The 16,267-nt window shown below is 39.2% G+C and overlaps 1 protein-coding gene across 5 annotated transcripts in view; it reads left to right on the plus strand.

Annotated features, from left to right (window-relative positions):
• The window catches only part of LOC135112817 (monomeric sarcosine oxidase-like), a 261,886-nt gene that overhangs the window by 35,835 nt on the left and 209,784 nt on the right, over positions 1 to 16,267 (plus strand). For all 5 annotated transcript variants that reach the window (XR_010274565.1, XM_064027651.1, XM_064027650.1 and 2 more), the window contains one exon: positions 3,431 to 3,554. Coding sequence is in view for 4 of the 5 variants with exons in the window: in XM_064027652.1 (XP_063883722.1) it covers positions 3,431 to 3,554 (124 nt within the window). In the remaining variant the exon portion in view is untranslated. The remainder of the gene's footprint in view (positions 1 to 3,430; positions 3,555 to 16,267) is intronic.

The following is a 16,267-nucleotide window of genomic DNA, read 5'->3' on the forward strand; positions in this document are numbered from 1 at the left end:
ACCCTATCTAAAAGAGTGGTATGAGTGGAACCCCCAGATGTGTGAAGAATACTCCATACATGGATGGATTGTACAGAGTTAGCTGCTGGGGGGTGAGAAAACTGGCAGAGATGTCTCAGAACACCTAACCTCATAGAATGAGAGCAATTGTGTGTTCAGTGGGTCTTTGACAGATGAAGCTGGTGGTCGTGCATATTTGTTGCTGCTTCTCCATGCTTTTTCTGTCTTTAAAGATGCCAAGACCTTCCAAGAAGGCATGGAACATAAAGATGCACTGTTCTGTAGCCTCCAAGATTGCCACAACTAAGAAAAAAGGTAGAGATAGATTCTGACTGTCAGTCAGCCTTGTCTTCCAACACATCTGCACAGTCACACCCACTGCTCAACCCCCCTCCCACCCACAAAGCAAGCAATATTTTACTCTGCGAGGAGCTTTTCCAAGAAAGAATAACATCATGTATGACATCAGATGATGAGCAGATAATAATCTCCATGACAAGACTGGCAGCTCTTGTGGGGCCTCAGCATTGCAAAATGTGAAAATCTCTTAGAGTTGGCTCCAACACAAATTCCTTTGATATTGATGTGACACTTGGGTGCCCAAAATGTAAGAGCATGGCACACAAGTCATCTCCACATTTTACAGAAATTTTTTCGAAGAACAATATCATTTTGGTCTTTCAAGCGCTCAGCAACAATCTTGACCTGCTTGGACCTTCAAAGAATTGCAGGGAGCTTGGGGATGCCCAGGATGACAAGGATAAATTTATCAAACACTGCAAGTTCATCTACATCAGGTCACGGATTTTGATACATCACATTTGTAGGGGATGGTGACTCTTCAGCATGCAAAACTGCATGCAGTATGAATGAGAGAAAAGGCTCCCACACATACCAGTAAAGAAGGAAGAACGTATAAACCACGTAAGTAAATGACATGGGACATGTCTTCGTAAGCTGAAGAAAGTTGAGATCACTCTCATGAAGACTAAAACTGAAAGGTCAACCAGGAGTTGTCTTGTAGGTGCATCAGTGCTTACTGACAATGTCATTACTAAGCTTATCTCCTACCATGGCAAAGCTACAAGAGTGAAGATCAGCACATCAGTAAAGGAAATGACATGAGGGATATGGGCAAGGTACTACCATGCAATCAACACTGACAAAACCCACAACATGACCATTGTCCAGATGGAACTTCATCATGGTGATTCTTCAAAAAGGCCAAAGCATCTAATGAAGAACCTCCATCATACACACAGAGGACCCTATACCTTTCAAAGATTCCAGAAGAAAAGCTGGACATCAAGACCAGCTATGTTGATCCAACAAGAAACAAGTTGTTGCAAAGATGCCTCCTTCATTACATGCAAAACCCCAATGGAAGTTTGCATTCAAAACTGTGGAACAGGTGCTCTAAAAGCAAATATTCATGACAGGAAAGAGTCAACTTCATTGCAAGAACAACTATTTTTGAGCACAATTTTGGGTATCAGATTGCATCATTACTAAGTGGACTTGGGATTGACTCTAACCAGAACCTGATGCAAGTCTTTGCTTCCCACATTGCAGGAACATTAGAAAGACAGCAACAATAAAGAAAATCAACAGGGAGGAAAATGGAAAAGGCAAGCTCCTCTTATCAGGCAGGTGGCCACTAGGTATGCCCCAGCATAAATCAGATGTAGTGCATCCAGACCCCATTATGGAATAGCAGTTTCTATGACCTATTTATTATTTTTTGTATATTATTTAAGAAGTTTGTAAAAAGATAACAGTAAAATTTCTTTGGAACAAAGCTGGTACTGTTATTAACAAAAAGAAAAATGTGCCTTTTTCTCAATACATAAATTATTCCCATAAAAGTGAATTTATCTCCAGATGTTATGAAGCTATCTAAAAAGCTTGAAGCATGATTGAGTTTTCCACTTCATACTTAGTATTATTATGGTGATTCAAAGCTATAGACTTCATAATATTTACACTGTTTATTTTTAAATAAAAAAAAAATTTCTTAAAACTTTAAGTTGCTGAGCAATAAATCACCATGTTTTTGCACTTCAGCATATGTACTAAAGAAACCTAGAGTATGAAATATGATTAGTCAGTTTTTTTATATGCTCAATTATATATATATATATATATATATATATATATATATATATATATATATATATATATATATATATATATATATATATATATATATATATATATATATATATATATATATATATATATATATATATATATATATATATATATATATATATATATATATATTTTTCCTTATTTAAGTTTACTATATTTTTTTCTTTATGAACAAAAGAGTTATATGATACTAACACTCATCAAAAACTAGGTTCAATAGAGAAGAATGTGCACAAAAAATCATTCAAAAAGATAAGTACTGGTTTGAAGAAAAAAAAATGTAATTTCACTATTGGACATTATGCTCACTGGCAAGAGGTCCCCTTAATGTGATTTTTAAAGAATTTAATTGTATAAGCAGATGATCATTTTTGCAAGATTGTGGTAAAATTTAACTTAAGAAGAGAAAGTAAGGAAATTTTGGACTATTTATTGTAAAAACTTTGCCTTTGTCCTCTGGCAGAGAGGTGATGATGATGGTCAAGGTAAAGTAATATATAGGAGTTGGGTGCATAGCATTTTATATTGAAATGCGAGTAATCATAGGTGGGCTTATTGCAATAAATTATTGTGATAATTTATCGTGATAATGGTATTGGGTTATTGGTTATCTGATAATTATTTTTCCTGCATTATTGATTCATCATCACTGATGCTTTTGGTTCCAAACTAGTGATAATTGATCATTTTTAAGTTTTGCAACATGAGCATGTTGAAGTTTTAAACTTTCAAAATCAAATGCAGTTATTTTACTTAAAACAGTAAATTTCATTAGTGAAGAGGCAAGATAAACACTGAATTTGAATTTTTTTCAAAGAGTTTTCTAAGTTTTCTAAGATAAAGATAAAAGTAAAGGCTTGGATTTATCGACTTTTTATTTAAAATATCAATATCATTATCGCTAGTATTAGAATTTTGGATTTATCAATTTATTGGCTATTGGTTATCAGGCAATAAATTTATTGCCAGTTATCAATTATTGGTTATTGTCAGTAAGGATATTGTTATCAATTTATCGGTTATTGTGATAAATTTATTTGTTATTATGCCCAGCTATGCAAATAATTCTCAGTATTTTTTCATTGAGAGGACCGCATTAGAATAACATGTATGCTACTCACTTACCAAGATTTTCCATTTAATTTTATGATACTTCTTTCTTGATTATATAATTTCTCCTTAATTGACCTCCATAATATATGGCATTGAAAGATGGTTGCAAAACATGAAATATATGTAGAAAAATGCATCTTTCTAATGGTGAGTTTATCTTTCCTAGAATGGAAGAGAAAGTGTTTGATCTAGTGGTGGTTGGTGCTGGCCTGATGGGATCTGCTGCAGCCTTCCATGCTTCCCAACTCTCTAAAATCTCTGTCTGCCTGGTGGGACCACCAGAACCAAAAGTAAGATGTTCCTGAGTATCTTATCTTAGTTTCTTGCCTGTCCTGAAACCAAATATATAATATATGCATCACAACCACTAAAGATAGATTTGGGCCCAAATTCCTTGATTTGTTCAGAAATATATATGCTCCAGTTAGCTCTGTAGCTTTGTGAACCTGCCAGTCCCTAGTAAACCAGCAGGGACCTTGTGTCACAGCCACTTCCATCTTAGATAGAAATCTTATCAATACTGCCAATTTAATGCATGTACATTAAGTCCCTGGATCTGAATAGTAGAGGAATGATGTAATGCTGCCCTTCTTGTCTTCTAACAGTGTTTTAAATGACCGCTGACACATTTATCTAATAACTCATTTGGAAAAGGAGTACAAAATTAATGTCTCAACTGACTAGGTGGGAGTACAGATATCAGTCACTCAAAGGGGAAATTATTAAAAGCAACCCAAGGAAATATTTTTGCCCCTACCACTAAATTTTTCCACATTCTTTAATTGATTTCACTAATGGGATAATAGATCCCAAAGTTGTATAGCAAGGGAGAGGGGAGATGGAATAAAATGTTACTGAGCCAACTTGCAAATGAGATGGTGAGGGGACTCACTGGCATGCCACGGGGCAGACAAAACCCACTGTGCCTTGTGATGCCACTCACCTCCCCTCTGTCTTACAGGTAAAATGCCTTGAATTTGCAATAGTGTGTGACTATATATATATATATATATATATATATATATATATATATATATATATATATATATATATATATATATATATATATATATATATATATGTGTATGTGTGTGTGTATGTGTGTGTGTGTGTTAGGGAAGACAGTGACAATAATTTGGGGGTGAAGTAAAGTATGTTGAAGTTATTATTATGAGTGAAATATGAAATATGTGTCGGGGCATGTTGGGGCAGAGACGTGCTACCCTCCTCTGCCCTGGTTGTATGCCACCTCATCTCTCCTCTGTCTTGCAGGATGTAAATGATAAATTGAGTGCATTCTGTGGGTTATGTTAAATGGGCATAGTCAGTTTTTTTTATTTTTAATAAAAATAAATAAATAAACAATATATGTGGCTAACTGACCCCAGCACCACATGTGGTGGCTTAACAGTGGAATTTGAGTTGATTATAACTTAGAGAAAAAGGGCACTGTAGCTGGGAACTGACAGCCACTATTTGTCATAAAGCAAACAAAATGTGGAGAATTTCCTTGGTGGATCACAGTCAAATACTTGGAGAAACTAGGATGGACTGGGAGAAGCTAAGAGGCTGGGATGGACTGGGTTAGTCCAGATTAAGGATAGACATAAGTCTTAGTATAGATTAAGGTAGAATTAAGTTCTTAGCCTTGATTAAGGTAGATTTAAGTTAGCCTGGATTAAGGTAATTATATTAGATTTGACTAGTTGTAAGGAAATAACCAAACAACATGGATCATTTTGAAGAAGGTGCAGTGAGTGTTTCTAATGAGGAGGCAGGAACTCAGGGTCGTAGATGAGTCCTTGCCATGGGTGACCACTGTAGCTGTCTTGTTAGATTTGCACCTTTAAAAACCAGAAGCACTCAACTGATCATTGGTGTGTTGGAAGGCTGTGTGTGTGTGTGTGTGTGTGTGTGTGTGTGTGTGTGTGTGTGTGTGTGTGTGTGTGTGTGTGTGTGTGTGTGTGAGATTATTATGAGTGAAATATGAAATATATGTGTCGGGACATCCTGGGGCATAGACACGCTACCCTCCTCTGCCCTGCTTGTATGCCGCCTCACCTCTCCTCTGTTTTGCAGGATGTAAATGATAAGTTGAGTGCATTCTGTAGGTTATGTTAAATGGGCACATTCAAAGAATAAATAGTAAGTGAATAAATTTTGTTTGTTTTGTGAGAAGGTGAGCTGTCATTTTTCCTCCCAGTTGCACCCACCCCTTTTGTTAAAAACAAACTACGCCTTTAAATTCAATACTCTGAAGAGACATCAATGCCTGTGAACAAAATAAGGGTAACACTAACAAATAATTATTTTTAATGCTCGGACATGCTACCAAGTAACCACAGGCATAGTAAGGTAAAGAATTCAAGGTAAGGTAAAGTAATATCATTATAGAACTTGTTCTGTACACTCAACCCCCAGCTATCGCGAGAAATTGGTCCCTTAACATCGCCGTGATAGCTAAAAACGCGATAGCCATTGTTAAGAATACATAGGAAAAAAAAAATTGTTCGTGGCCCGCCAGAGTAGCAACACAATTCAACATATTGGCACCTTTTTTTTTCCCTCATCTCACCATGATTTATAGATCAGTCTTGAGGAGGACATGATTTGAGCTTCGCACAGCATTATGTCCAGCACTATCACTAGTGAGGTTCATATGTGCCTTAATGTGGTCCTTCTTAAGGTAAATACCTCTCACTGTAGACTCGTTGATGCCGAACTTAGCGCCCACTGAACTTTTACTTTGTCCACTCTCGATCAATTTCACTATCTCATATTTCACAGCATATGTAAGGTTCTTCCTCTTCTTGATTTCTTTCCCAGGCGCCGCTGTTGCCTTTCGCTGGGTCGGGTTGGGTGGTAGCGATCTCCCTGGGTGGCCAGGAGGGGGAGTAGAGGCCATTGTCCCGAGATACACACGCGTGACCTTGAGATTCACCACGGCACGTGCCACTTAGTCAACTGTGGCGGGAGGGACTAGAGGGATGGGGGAGCGGGAGAGTGGCTGGATAAGGAAGCGGGAGTGTGCAAGCCAATTACGGCCTAATATGTCAGTCAAATTCAGCCAATTAGCAAGCGAATCTGGCCAAGAAATATGACGTAGCTGTCACGTGAACATCCTGGACATATAACGACTCATGGGCCGCTATAGCTCCACTAGGATTCGCGTTAGCCTATTTAATGTGTTTTTTATTGTTCCCGTGATAGCTTTAAACCGCGTTAGCAAAACCCGCTATAGCTGGGGGATAAGTGTATTTACGAAGTAAAGAGTGAAAAGGTAAAGAAAAATTTTAAGTAAAAATTAATGAAAACTAAAAACTAAATAAATAAACTAGCGGCCACTAACCCTGGTACCACAATGAGTCAATCAAAATAGTGAAGAATTTAGAGTTTAGGGCAGTACTTCAAAGAACATAGATAATGTATTTGATATATTTATTTAGTATGCAAAATTTTAATGTTTTGTACTCGTGTATGTATATCAAACCTTATGAAATCAATGTTTTGTAACTACATATACTGTAACCCATAATTATTAACTTTTGCTTAATCCTTCATATACATAGGAAGTATACAAAAACATACTCCCAGCTACTTGGAGAATAAAAGAAAACTTGAATTATCCTTCTTCCTGTTTTCTATGATGTTACAGCCCATTCTCTTAACAGAAGAGTACTCAACTTTGGTCAAGAAAAGAGTTTAATTCTCTCTCTTACTGCAATAGGATACAGACATTTGCTCCCAGCTATGTGGTTTTCACCTACTTTTTGCCTTTTACTTGCTCTCCATACTTTTCATATTGTCGGAAGTATTGTTCCAACAGGGAATTTAACGATGATGATTCAGTTAAAATGTAAAAATCCATCCTAACTAGTGGATGAACCAATGAGTGTCTGGGTCGAGCTGATTCATGCTCCCGGAACAAACTGTTATCGGTCCGCTTGGTCTGATAGGAGTCAGTCAGACTCCAGCCAGAGTTGAGTGCAGCTGAACGCTCCTCTTCGACTCAGCTCACTACCACCTCTGGCAGACATTCCACACTAAACTCCAGTTAAGTACTTAATAGTCTCAGGCCTATGCACTGATAGATATTTAACCTTCTGTGTGTCTGCCCAAACCAAGATACTATTTATAACCTGCCCTTTGCCTGCATATGCTAAGTAGTCACAATACTGTCTTTGTCTTTGTTATTGGTAGTCTGTGTGTGGAAGTAGATGAGAACCAGACAAGAAGAAGATAGAGTAGTATATATACAAGAATGAAATAATTTAAAAGAATTAAAAAGAATGCTAAAGAAGATGCAGATTGAAATTAGTTAAGGCTACTAGAGTACAGCAAGAGAACAAGGTTACTAAAGAGTATGGTTAAGAACTGTAGAAAAGGTAATAATGAACATGCATTTGTTATAACAGGACAAAAATATTGTAGCAGAACCAGAAGAAATAGCTGACAGACATTCATGATACTCTGAAGAGCTGCTAAATGTACAGAGAGTGTTCAAGTTACAAATGAGATATATTCCAGAAGGCTGCTCATAAATTGTTTTGCTTGTAACTTGTCATGGAAATTTTTCAGTACGAAAAAAATATTGTACATTCCCCAAACAATGTAATGTTTACTTACTTGGTATTTGACACCATGTGAGAGAGAGAGAGAGAGAGAGAGGGAGAGAGAGAGAGAGAGAGAGAGAGAGAGAGAGAGAGAGAGAGAGAGAGAGAGAGAGAGAGAGAGAGAGAGAGAGAGAGAGAGAGAGAGAGAGAGAGAGAGAGAGAGAGAGAGCATCTTGCCTTATGAACGATGTGACACTACTGAGTAGTGACAGGTTTGAGGCTTCTACAAAACACATGACTCACAGATGCCAGGCGTACAACCTGGGTTATAATGATTCTCTCTCTCTCTCTCTCTCTCTCTCTCTCTCTCTCTCTCTCTCTCTCTCTCTCTCTCTCTCTCTCTCTCTCTCTCTCTCTCTCTCCCTCCCTCTCTTTCTCTCTCTCTCTCTCTCATATGTACATTTTTCCTTCCTCCCTCTTTCCTTCTCAGGTTATACATGCCTTTATTCATATAATTTATTAAGATGGCTGGGTGAAATCATAAGACAGGTATGTTTGCCTATTCATAGACTTAATGTAATGGATCAGGTAACCCTCCCATCTCTATGCCTCTCAGAGGCTGACTGATGGAGGTCTATATGCCATAGATTGTAAGATTAAACGAATACTTACCAAGTGTGAAGTTTGATCGTAATTTCATGAACATTTTAACTGCGTCACTTAGGGATTAAATGAGATGACCGTGCCACTTGCCATGCACCAGTCATTTTAGAGAGTAGGTTTGAGGAAGCAGTATTAAACATTAATAAATATATCTACATAAATCATCTGGTGATTTCTACACTCAACACTGTGAAAGCATAAGGAAGGGAAGGGAGAGCATTTAATCCCTAAGTGATGTAGTTAAAATGTTCGTGAAATTACGATCAAACTTCACACTTGGTAAATACAGTAAAATCCCTCTCATCTGGCATTTGAGTATCCGGCAGCTTCAAGTATCCGGCACATTTTTCCCTGAGCCTTAAAATCAATAAAAAATCAATGTGTACTCATAAAATCAATTAAAATTCCCGGTCAAGGCATACTTTGGCCCTCGCCACCAGAGCGCACTGCTTCGCACCACCCGCGGCCCACTGCACTGTGTTTACTCAGTGACTCAGTCCTGCATGTGCACTGTTTATTGCCTGACACCTTCATCATGCCTAAAGTTGTAAAAAAGAGGAAGCGTGTTATGATTACACTTAAGCAGCTGATCAGATCAGCTGCTGATTAAGATCAGCTTATCTTTGTTATAGTAAGATGCGTGAGTGTAGGGTGGTGATTGTGGACATAATTTCACTTCTATTCAAGTATCTGGCATGTCGGCGATCCCGTTGATGCCAGATAAGAGGGATTTTACTGTATTTGTTTAATCTTACAATTTCACTTCACGATATTTTAACTGCGTCACAACGGATTCAGTGAGAGCTTTAGAGTGGTTCCTCAAACCTACAAGATAAATTTTTTATATATATATAGGAACCATATATATTCATGGAAAGGTATATAACCTGAAACGTATGTATGCATAAGAAAACGTTGCATTCCCAAAGATTTGCTTTAATCAAGTAACTCAAGTACAGAGAAACTGAGATACATTTGTTCATAAAATTACATAACCTTATACACAAGACAAAGTACAGTAAAATCCCTCTCATCCAGCATTTGATTATCCGGCAATTTCAAGTATCCGGCACATTTTTCCCCGAGCCTTAAAATCAATAAAAAATCAATGTGTACTCATAAAATCGATTAAAATTCCCACGTGAGGCATACTTTGTCCCCTTGCCACCAGAACGCACTGCTTCGCGCCACCCGTGGCCCACTGCACTGTGTTTACTCAGTGACTCAGTCCCGCATGTGCACTGTTTATCGCCTGATGCCTTCATCATGCCTAAAGTTGTAGAAAAGAGGAAGCATGTCAACCCGAGATGTTATGACCCTTCACTGCATTGAGAATGAGTTTTTGCTGCAAAGAAGAAGGAGCTGCAAACAAGGAGACATTAGAAACTATTCTAAAGTAGCTTGTAAGGGAAAAGAAGTGGGGCAAACAAGTACAGAATCTGATGATGTTGATGACCCGGAGGGTGTTGAATGAGAGGTGTGGGGAGCAAAAAAGTGTCACAAACACTTGTACATTTTCATATCTTTATTGTATGCTATATATGTTGGCTAATATTGAATAAAACAAATAAGTGTATGCGTACTTTATTTTTGTAACCCATCAACTTATTTATAAGAGAAAAATATTAAGAGAATGTTAGTACAGTAGTATTGTGTGTTGGTGAGTGTGAGGTGGCAGTGCGGGTGGCGACGCGCGGCATGGCGATCAGCTGATCTTTGTTATGGTAAGATGCGTGAGTGTAGGGTGGTGATTGTGGACATAATTTCACTTCTATTCAAGTGTCTGGCAATATTCAAGTATCCGGCATGTCAGCGGTCCCGTTGATGCCGGATAAGAAGGATTTTACAGTAGTTAAACCCGATATACACAAAAACTTATGACAACACTGCTTTTGCTAACTGACAATGTTTGTTTAATGGTCTCTTGTAATATTTTGCAAAAGTTGACTCATTGGTCCAACCCACAGTGGACAAAATAGTGGACAGTGGTAGCTTCAGGGCTGCTTTACTGGATGAAGCTGACCTGGTGGAATGAGGAGAAAAGATAGTGAGATCTATACCAGCAGCTTTCATGATATCAGTCTGGTAATTTTCCCCCTTTTTTCTTTCGTTCTGTCAAGGTAGTGTAAACTAGTGGTGTGTACACATACTCGTCTGTCTGGTACACATGCTTCAAAAACTAGTTCAGACATATGGTAACCTGGCCTAGATGTTTTGAGAGGGTCTCCTATTCGGAAAGAGATTCTGGAGTCTGAGGTACTCATGTTCCTGGTGTCCATTAAGTGTAACACTTGGCCATGTTGGCCAGATATCAGTAGCATTAGCATTGTTAATTTTCTCGACAACTGGATGAGTGACAAGTCTTTCTTCTGGCCTAGGTTCTTTAGGTGATCTAAAACCAATTCTGGGTCCCAAGTAGATTGAAGGTGAGCAAAGGATGGTTTCTCCTGGAAGACTGCTTTCATGAACCTGCTGACTAAGAGGTGCCTCCCTGCAGGCTGACCATTGATAAGGGCTACTGTTGAGATGGCTGACCGGATAGTGTTCATAGAGCTATAGCCTCAGCCTTTCTCTTTAATTCTAGAAATAGGTAATCCAGCAAAACATTTACAGGTGGTGAAAATGGATCCATTTCCCTGCCGAGACAAAATGACACCCATCTTTCGATATGTTTCCCATATTATAATTTTGTGCTCTTTCTCCACGAGTTAAGCAGAAATCCGGCAATCTCTGGCAAAAGGCCTTGATTTTTGGAAGGCTTGCCCGATAAGATCATTGCTATCAGTATTAACCTTTGGGCCTGTGGGTGTACAAGGGAGGGATATTGAGGGAGGATTAATGAATGTCAAGGGAGCAGAAGAGGAGTTTCTACCAGCAGATGGAGGGCTTTCGGGAACTATACTTGGGTTGGCCAAAGAGGGAGAATTGTCATGGCTGTTGCCTTGTCTTCCTGTATCTTCTGCAGTACCTTGCTGATGATCCTGAAAGGTGGAAAGGCATATAATTCCCCATCAGCCTAATTGAGCATAAATGGATTAATATATGTAGCTGAAGGATCTGGCTTCCAGGAAACATAAATGGGTAGCTGGGCATTAATTCTAGTGGCAAAAAGGTCAATATCTGGTATATAAAAGGTCTGGCACAGTAACTTGAAGACCCTGGGTAGTAACATCCACTCAGTATCTAAGTTTTTTTACTCAGGATTCTCTGTCTGCCTCTACATTGTGGAGTCCCTTTATGTACTCTGCTGACAATGTAATCCCTCTTGACTCAGCCCAATCAAAAATATTTTCTATTACAGCATTCAGGTTAGGTTTAATGCTGCCATCCTAGTCTATATAGGCAACAGCAGTGGTGTTGTCCGATCAAAGGCGGATATGTGTATCCCTGCAATCCTTGCATAGAGATTTGAGGCCCAATAGTATAGCTTTTAGTTCTAAACCATTAATATGGTCTCTTTCCACATGAGCCCAATGACCTTCTGTCTTGGCATCTCCTATTGTTGCACCCCAACCAGTCAGACAAGCATCAGAGAACATTTCTATCTTGGGGAAAGAAGATCGTAGGGGCTTAGTTTGAGGGTCTATGTTGTTAATCCACCAATTTATTAACTCTCTGGCATGATTATCCAGGATAATTGTAGAATGATAATCTCTATGATTTCTAGCCAATTCTCCATTTCTAATAATCTCCAGATATTTATATCTCAGCAGGGCCAATTCTATGGCAGGGAAAGAGGCCACGGTCATTCCAATAAAGGAGGCCAACCTTTAGTAGAAGCCTGCCTTGCTCCTTGATGTGCTCTCTTCTACGAGAAGGCAAGGTAGCAGTCATATTGATGGAGTTTAGCACTACTCCCAGGAATTCCACCTCTTGGGTTGGTTTCAGTACTGATTTTAGGACATGATGATGAGCCCTAAAGAGTCAAAAAGCTTCATAGCATAACCCACATTGATCCTCAGTTCTTCTGCTGATGATGCAATAAAAATGCAGTTATCTATGTAACAAATCACACAAATCCCAAGTTTCCTGAGGTGAGAAAGGGCTGGTTTTAACAGTTTCATGAAAATGCGGGGAGCTGAAGTCAATCCCTGGGGGAGGCAGGTAAAACGAAAATAGTTATTTCTCCAAATAAATTTAAGCCATTTCCTGTCTTCTGGGAGAATGAACACAGAGAAATAAGCATCTTTGAAGTCTGTAGTTGAAAAGAAACAATTAGGTTGAACTAACTGAATGACATCCTTGATGGAGTCCATTTTAAAATGTATATGTGTTGTATGTTCATTCAGTTCTTTCAAATTCAGGATAACTCTGACTGAACCATTTTTCTTAATAGATGGGAACACATTAGAGACAAAACCCTGTACCTGTGGTTCACATCTTTTTACTATTTTGTGTTTAAGGAAACCAACCATGGCAGAATCCAGGGCTAGAGTGTCTGCTACCGAAAGATGAAGAGGGGAAGAAATTCCTTTCTGCTTGGGTAAACTAGCAAAATCGAGAAGTCTACCATCCACAACATCATGGATCCATTTGTCCTTGGACAGTGCTTTTCATTGTAGCCTGGCTACATGAATTTTGCCACCCACAAAATTGTGAGGAGTATTAATCAAGGGGAAAACAAAGTCACTTACCGGAGGCTGGTTTACTGGGAGGTTGTTTGTCTGTGCGTCCCCCTCTCCTGGGACGCCCTCTGGCCTAAAAAAGGCTTCGCCTGATTTCTTGGTCTGTCCTGTTGAGGGTAGGGTTGCCTAGGTAACTGCTGGGCATAAGAGCAATGAGGAACTTGTCTGTGCTATGTATACTTCCTAAGTCCAGTTGTCTTGTAAGGACAGAAGAAGGGCGTTCCTAACTTCTTCGTTTTGTGAATTTCGTCACACTTTTTGGCAACATCAGAATGAAACAATTCATCTTTGCCAACCTTGCAGTCCCACTTACAGAAGTCTACTAGGGCCGAATCATGCAAATGGATACATGCCACCTCTTTCCTAAGATGGTTAAGATATTTCACAGAGGAGGTCAAAAGTCTGAGGCTGTTATCTAGTCCTCGTAGGTAGCTGTTGATAGAGTTGCCTTTCTTCTCATCAATATCACTTATGCACTGGGCAATGGATACCAGCGCTTTAGAAATCAGACTGTTTGTATGGGCAAGTCGGGCGTCGATAAGGCGACCCCCTACACTCATGGCCTTAGTAAGAGCAGGGTTGGTTGACGACACAGTCAAGTTTAGGACATTACTAGGGAGCTTGTTTTTCCCACACATGAGTTTCACACCCTCAGACGTTGGCCGACTTCTCAAACTCATATTAAGTATGGCAGCCAAACGCTCAGATAGAGGCTCACCTTTTTCCTCCTCACCGTGGAAGTGGCCTGAGAGTTCTTCAAGAGCAGTAAGGAAGTCTGAGTTGTCCTCGTTCGTATTAGGGTCAGATTGCATGCAACTGAACTGGTCCAGTTCATCCAGGCAGTCGGGACATGCTGGGAGAATTCTCCTTTCTCCCCTCCGAGGAAGATAGGGTATTGAAGCCACTGAAGTCATTCCTGGAGACATCCGTGTCTGGTCCCTTCTGTAGCTTATCGAGTAAGCCACCTACTAAGGCACTCAATTGGCTGTACTTGTCAGCAGTAGATGAGCAGTGAGATGTACCTTGGACGTGACTCAGCCCTGCCACAGGTGGCGCCACCGCAACATCCTCTACTGTCAGCCCTGTGGTCCCTGCCTCTCCCCTTGGGTGAGCACTGCAAGCTTCAGGGCCATTTTTCCTCTTCTTAACATCCTTGTCAGGGGGAGCCATCTCACGCCTTTTCCTGTCCAAAGACGAGAAGGAGGAAGAAGAGTAACGCCTTGGTGTCCCTTCTGGAACCTTCTCTCGGTCTGCTCTGTAATCTGCAAGCGAGAGCGAAGCTCCGGATCACACAACGGAGTAGAACACCAAGTAATGATCCTTGGACCATGTATCTTCATCAGGTAGCTTACACATTGGTGTAGCACCAGAAAAACCAGAAGAAGTGAAGGCTTACCAGGCCAAACTCCTTGGAGAATGCCGGTAACAAAACAAAAGGTCGACAAGCCCAGGAAGCGGTGATGTTGATGGTGCGGCAGCTGGGAGTGAACTGGTGTGTGGCAGGTGGTGTGGGCATCTCACTGAATTTGTTGTGATGCAGTTAAAATATCGTGAAGTGAAATCTCGAGTGAGACTCATTGTGGTGCAATACATTAAGTTTTTTAATTTAATTTAAATTTTAAACTAGTGTCTCAAAATAAACTGCTACACGGCCTGTGCCCTGAGATGGTGAGCTATGCTGCTGCACTGCATGGGTAGTGATGAAGCAGCTTACTAGGTAAACTTTTGGTTAGTGAAGGGAACAATATTGAGAGCACAATTTCATTTTGCAAGTAGATTGCTCGTATCTCTGAACATTTGTAACTTGTTACTTCATAAGTCGGACACCCTCTGTAGAGGGATAGGCAGAGTATGAGGAACAGGAAGAACGGGAAACAGAACACCAACTAGAGGAAGAAGTAGAAATAGACAGGCTGCATACAGAAGAAATAATAATAGAATTAAAATTTATGAAGAATGGAAAAGGAACGGGGGATGACAAGACTGCAATAGAGATAACTAAGGCAGGAGGATCATGGTAATAGAATGGTTAAATGACATTCAACTTGGCATGGAGAAGTGGGATGACACCAGAAGACTTAGAATTAAGGATAGTATGCCCACTATACAAAGAAGGCAACAAAATGGATTGTGAAAATTATTGAGATGTAACACTTCTATCACACATTGGAAAGTTGTATGAGAGGATCATAGAAAGGAGACTAAGAAACATTGTTGAGGAGAAGTTAGGAAATTGACAGCATGGCTTTATATGGGAAGAGGAACAATAGATCTAGTATTCTTTCAGAAGATAATTCTAGAAAAAAAAAAAGAATAGATTAAGGAAATATTAATAACATTTATAGACCTGGAAAAATACTTTGACAGAATAAACAGAAAGAAACTATGGCAAGTTATTGGAGACCAATATTACAACATATCACCAAAAATCTTGATAATAATCTGAAGTCTATATCAAAATAGCAGGTGTAGAATTAAAAACAAAAGTTGAAAGCAGATGATTTGATGTAAAAACAGGTGTGAGACAAGGAGGAGTATTATTGCCACTGGTTTTCATTTTATTCATGGATAAATGTATGAGGGAAATATGCTTTTATGAAGATGATGAAATAACAATGGCATGCAGATGATGTAGCTATAATTATGGAAAATCAGTTAGATTTGCAGCATATAATCAACAGATGACAAGAAGGGACAAGCAGTTATCAGCTAAACATATATGCCAATGAAATGGAAATAATAAGTATAAGAAGTCAGTGTCAAGAATATGATATCTATATTAGTTAACAGAGTACAAGTACAAATAGATCAGTTTAGATACCTGGGAGTCCTTACTACAGAAGACAACACTCAGAAAAAATCAATAAATGAAAGGATACAAAAAACTTAATGCCAACTTAAATTCATTCTACCAACTGCTAAAAGATAAGAACATACAAACTCAATGCAGAACAACCACATATAATATAGTTTCAAACCAATTTTGTTGTAAGGATCTGGGCCCATATTCATGAACTGGCCCTAGTGAGTCTTAGCTATGAAATGTGTCATAACTAGGACAAAATGGCGCATTCACGTCATAAACTGCATGTCTGTCGTAAATCTGCGCAGGATGCCAAGACTGGGTCCACCCTGTCCTAGCAGTTTGATAGATACTCCCCA

The sequence above is a fragment of the Scylla paramamosain genome, chromosome 24, assembly GCF_035594125.1.
Source record: "Scylla paramamosain isolate STU-SP2022 chromosome 24, ASM3559412v1, whole genome shotgun sequence".
Taxonomy (NCBI): domain Eukaryota; kingdom Metazoa; phylum Arthropoda; class Malacostraca; order Decapoda; family Portunidae; genus Scylla; species Scylla paramamosain.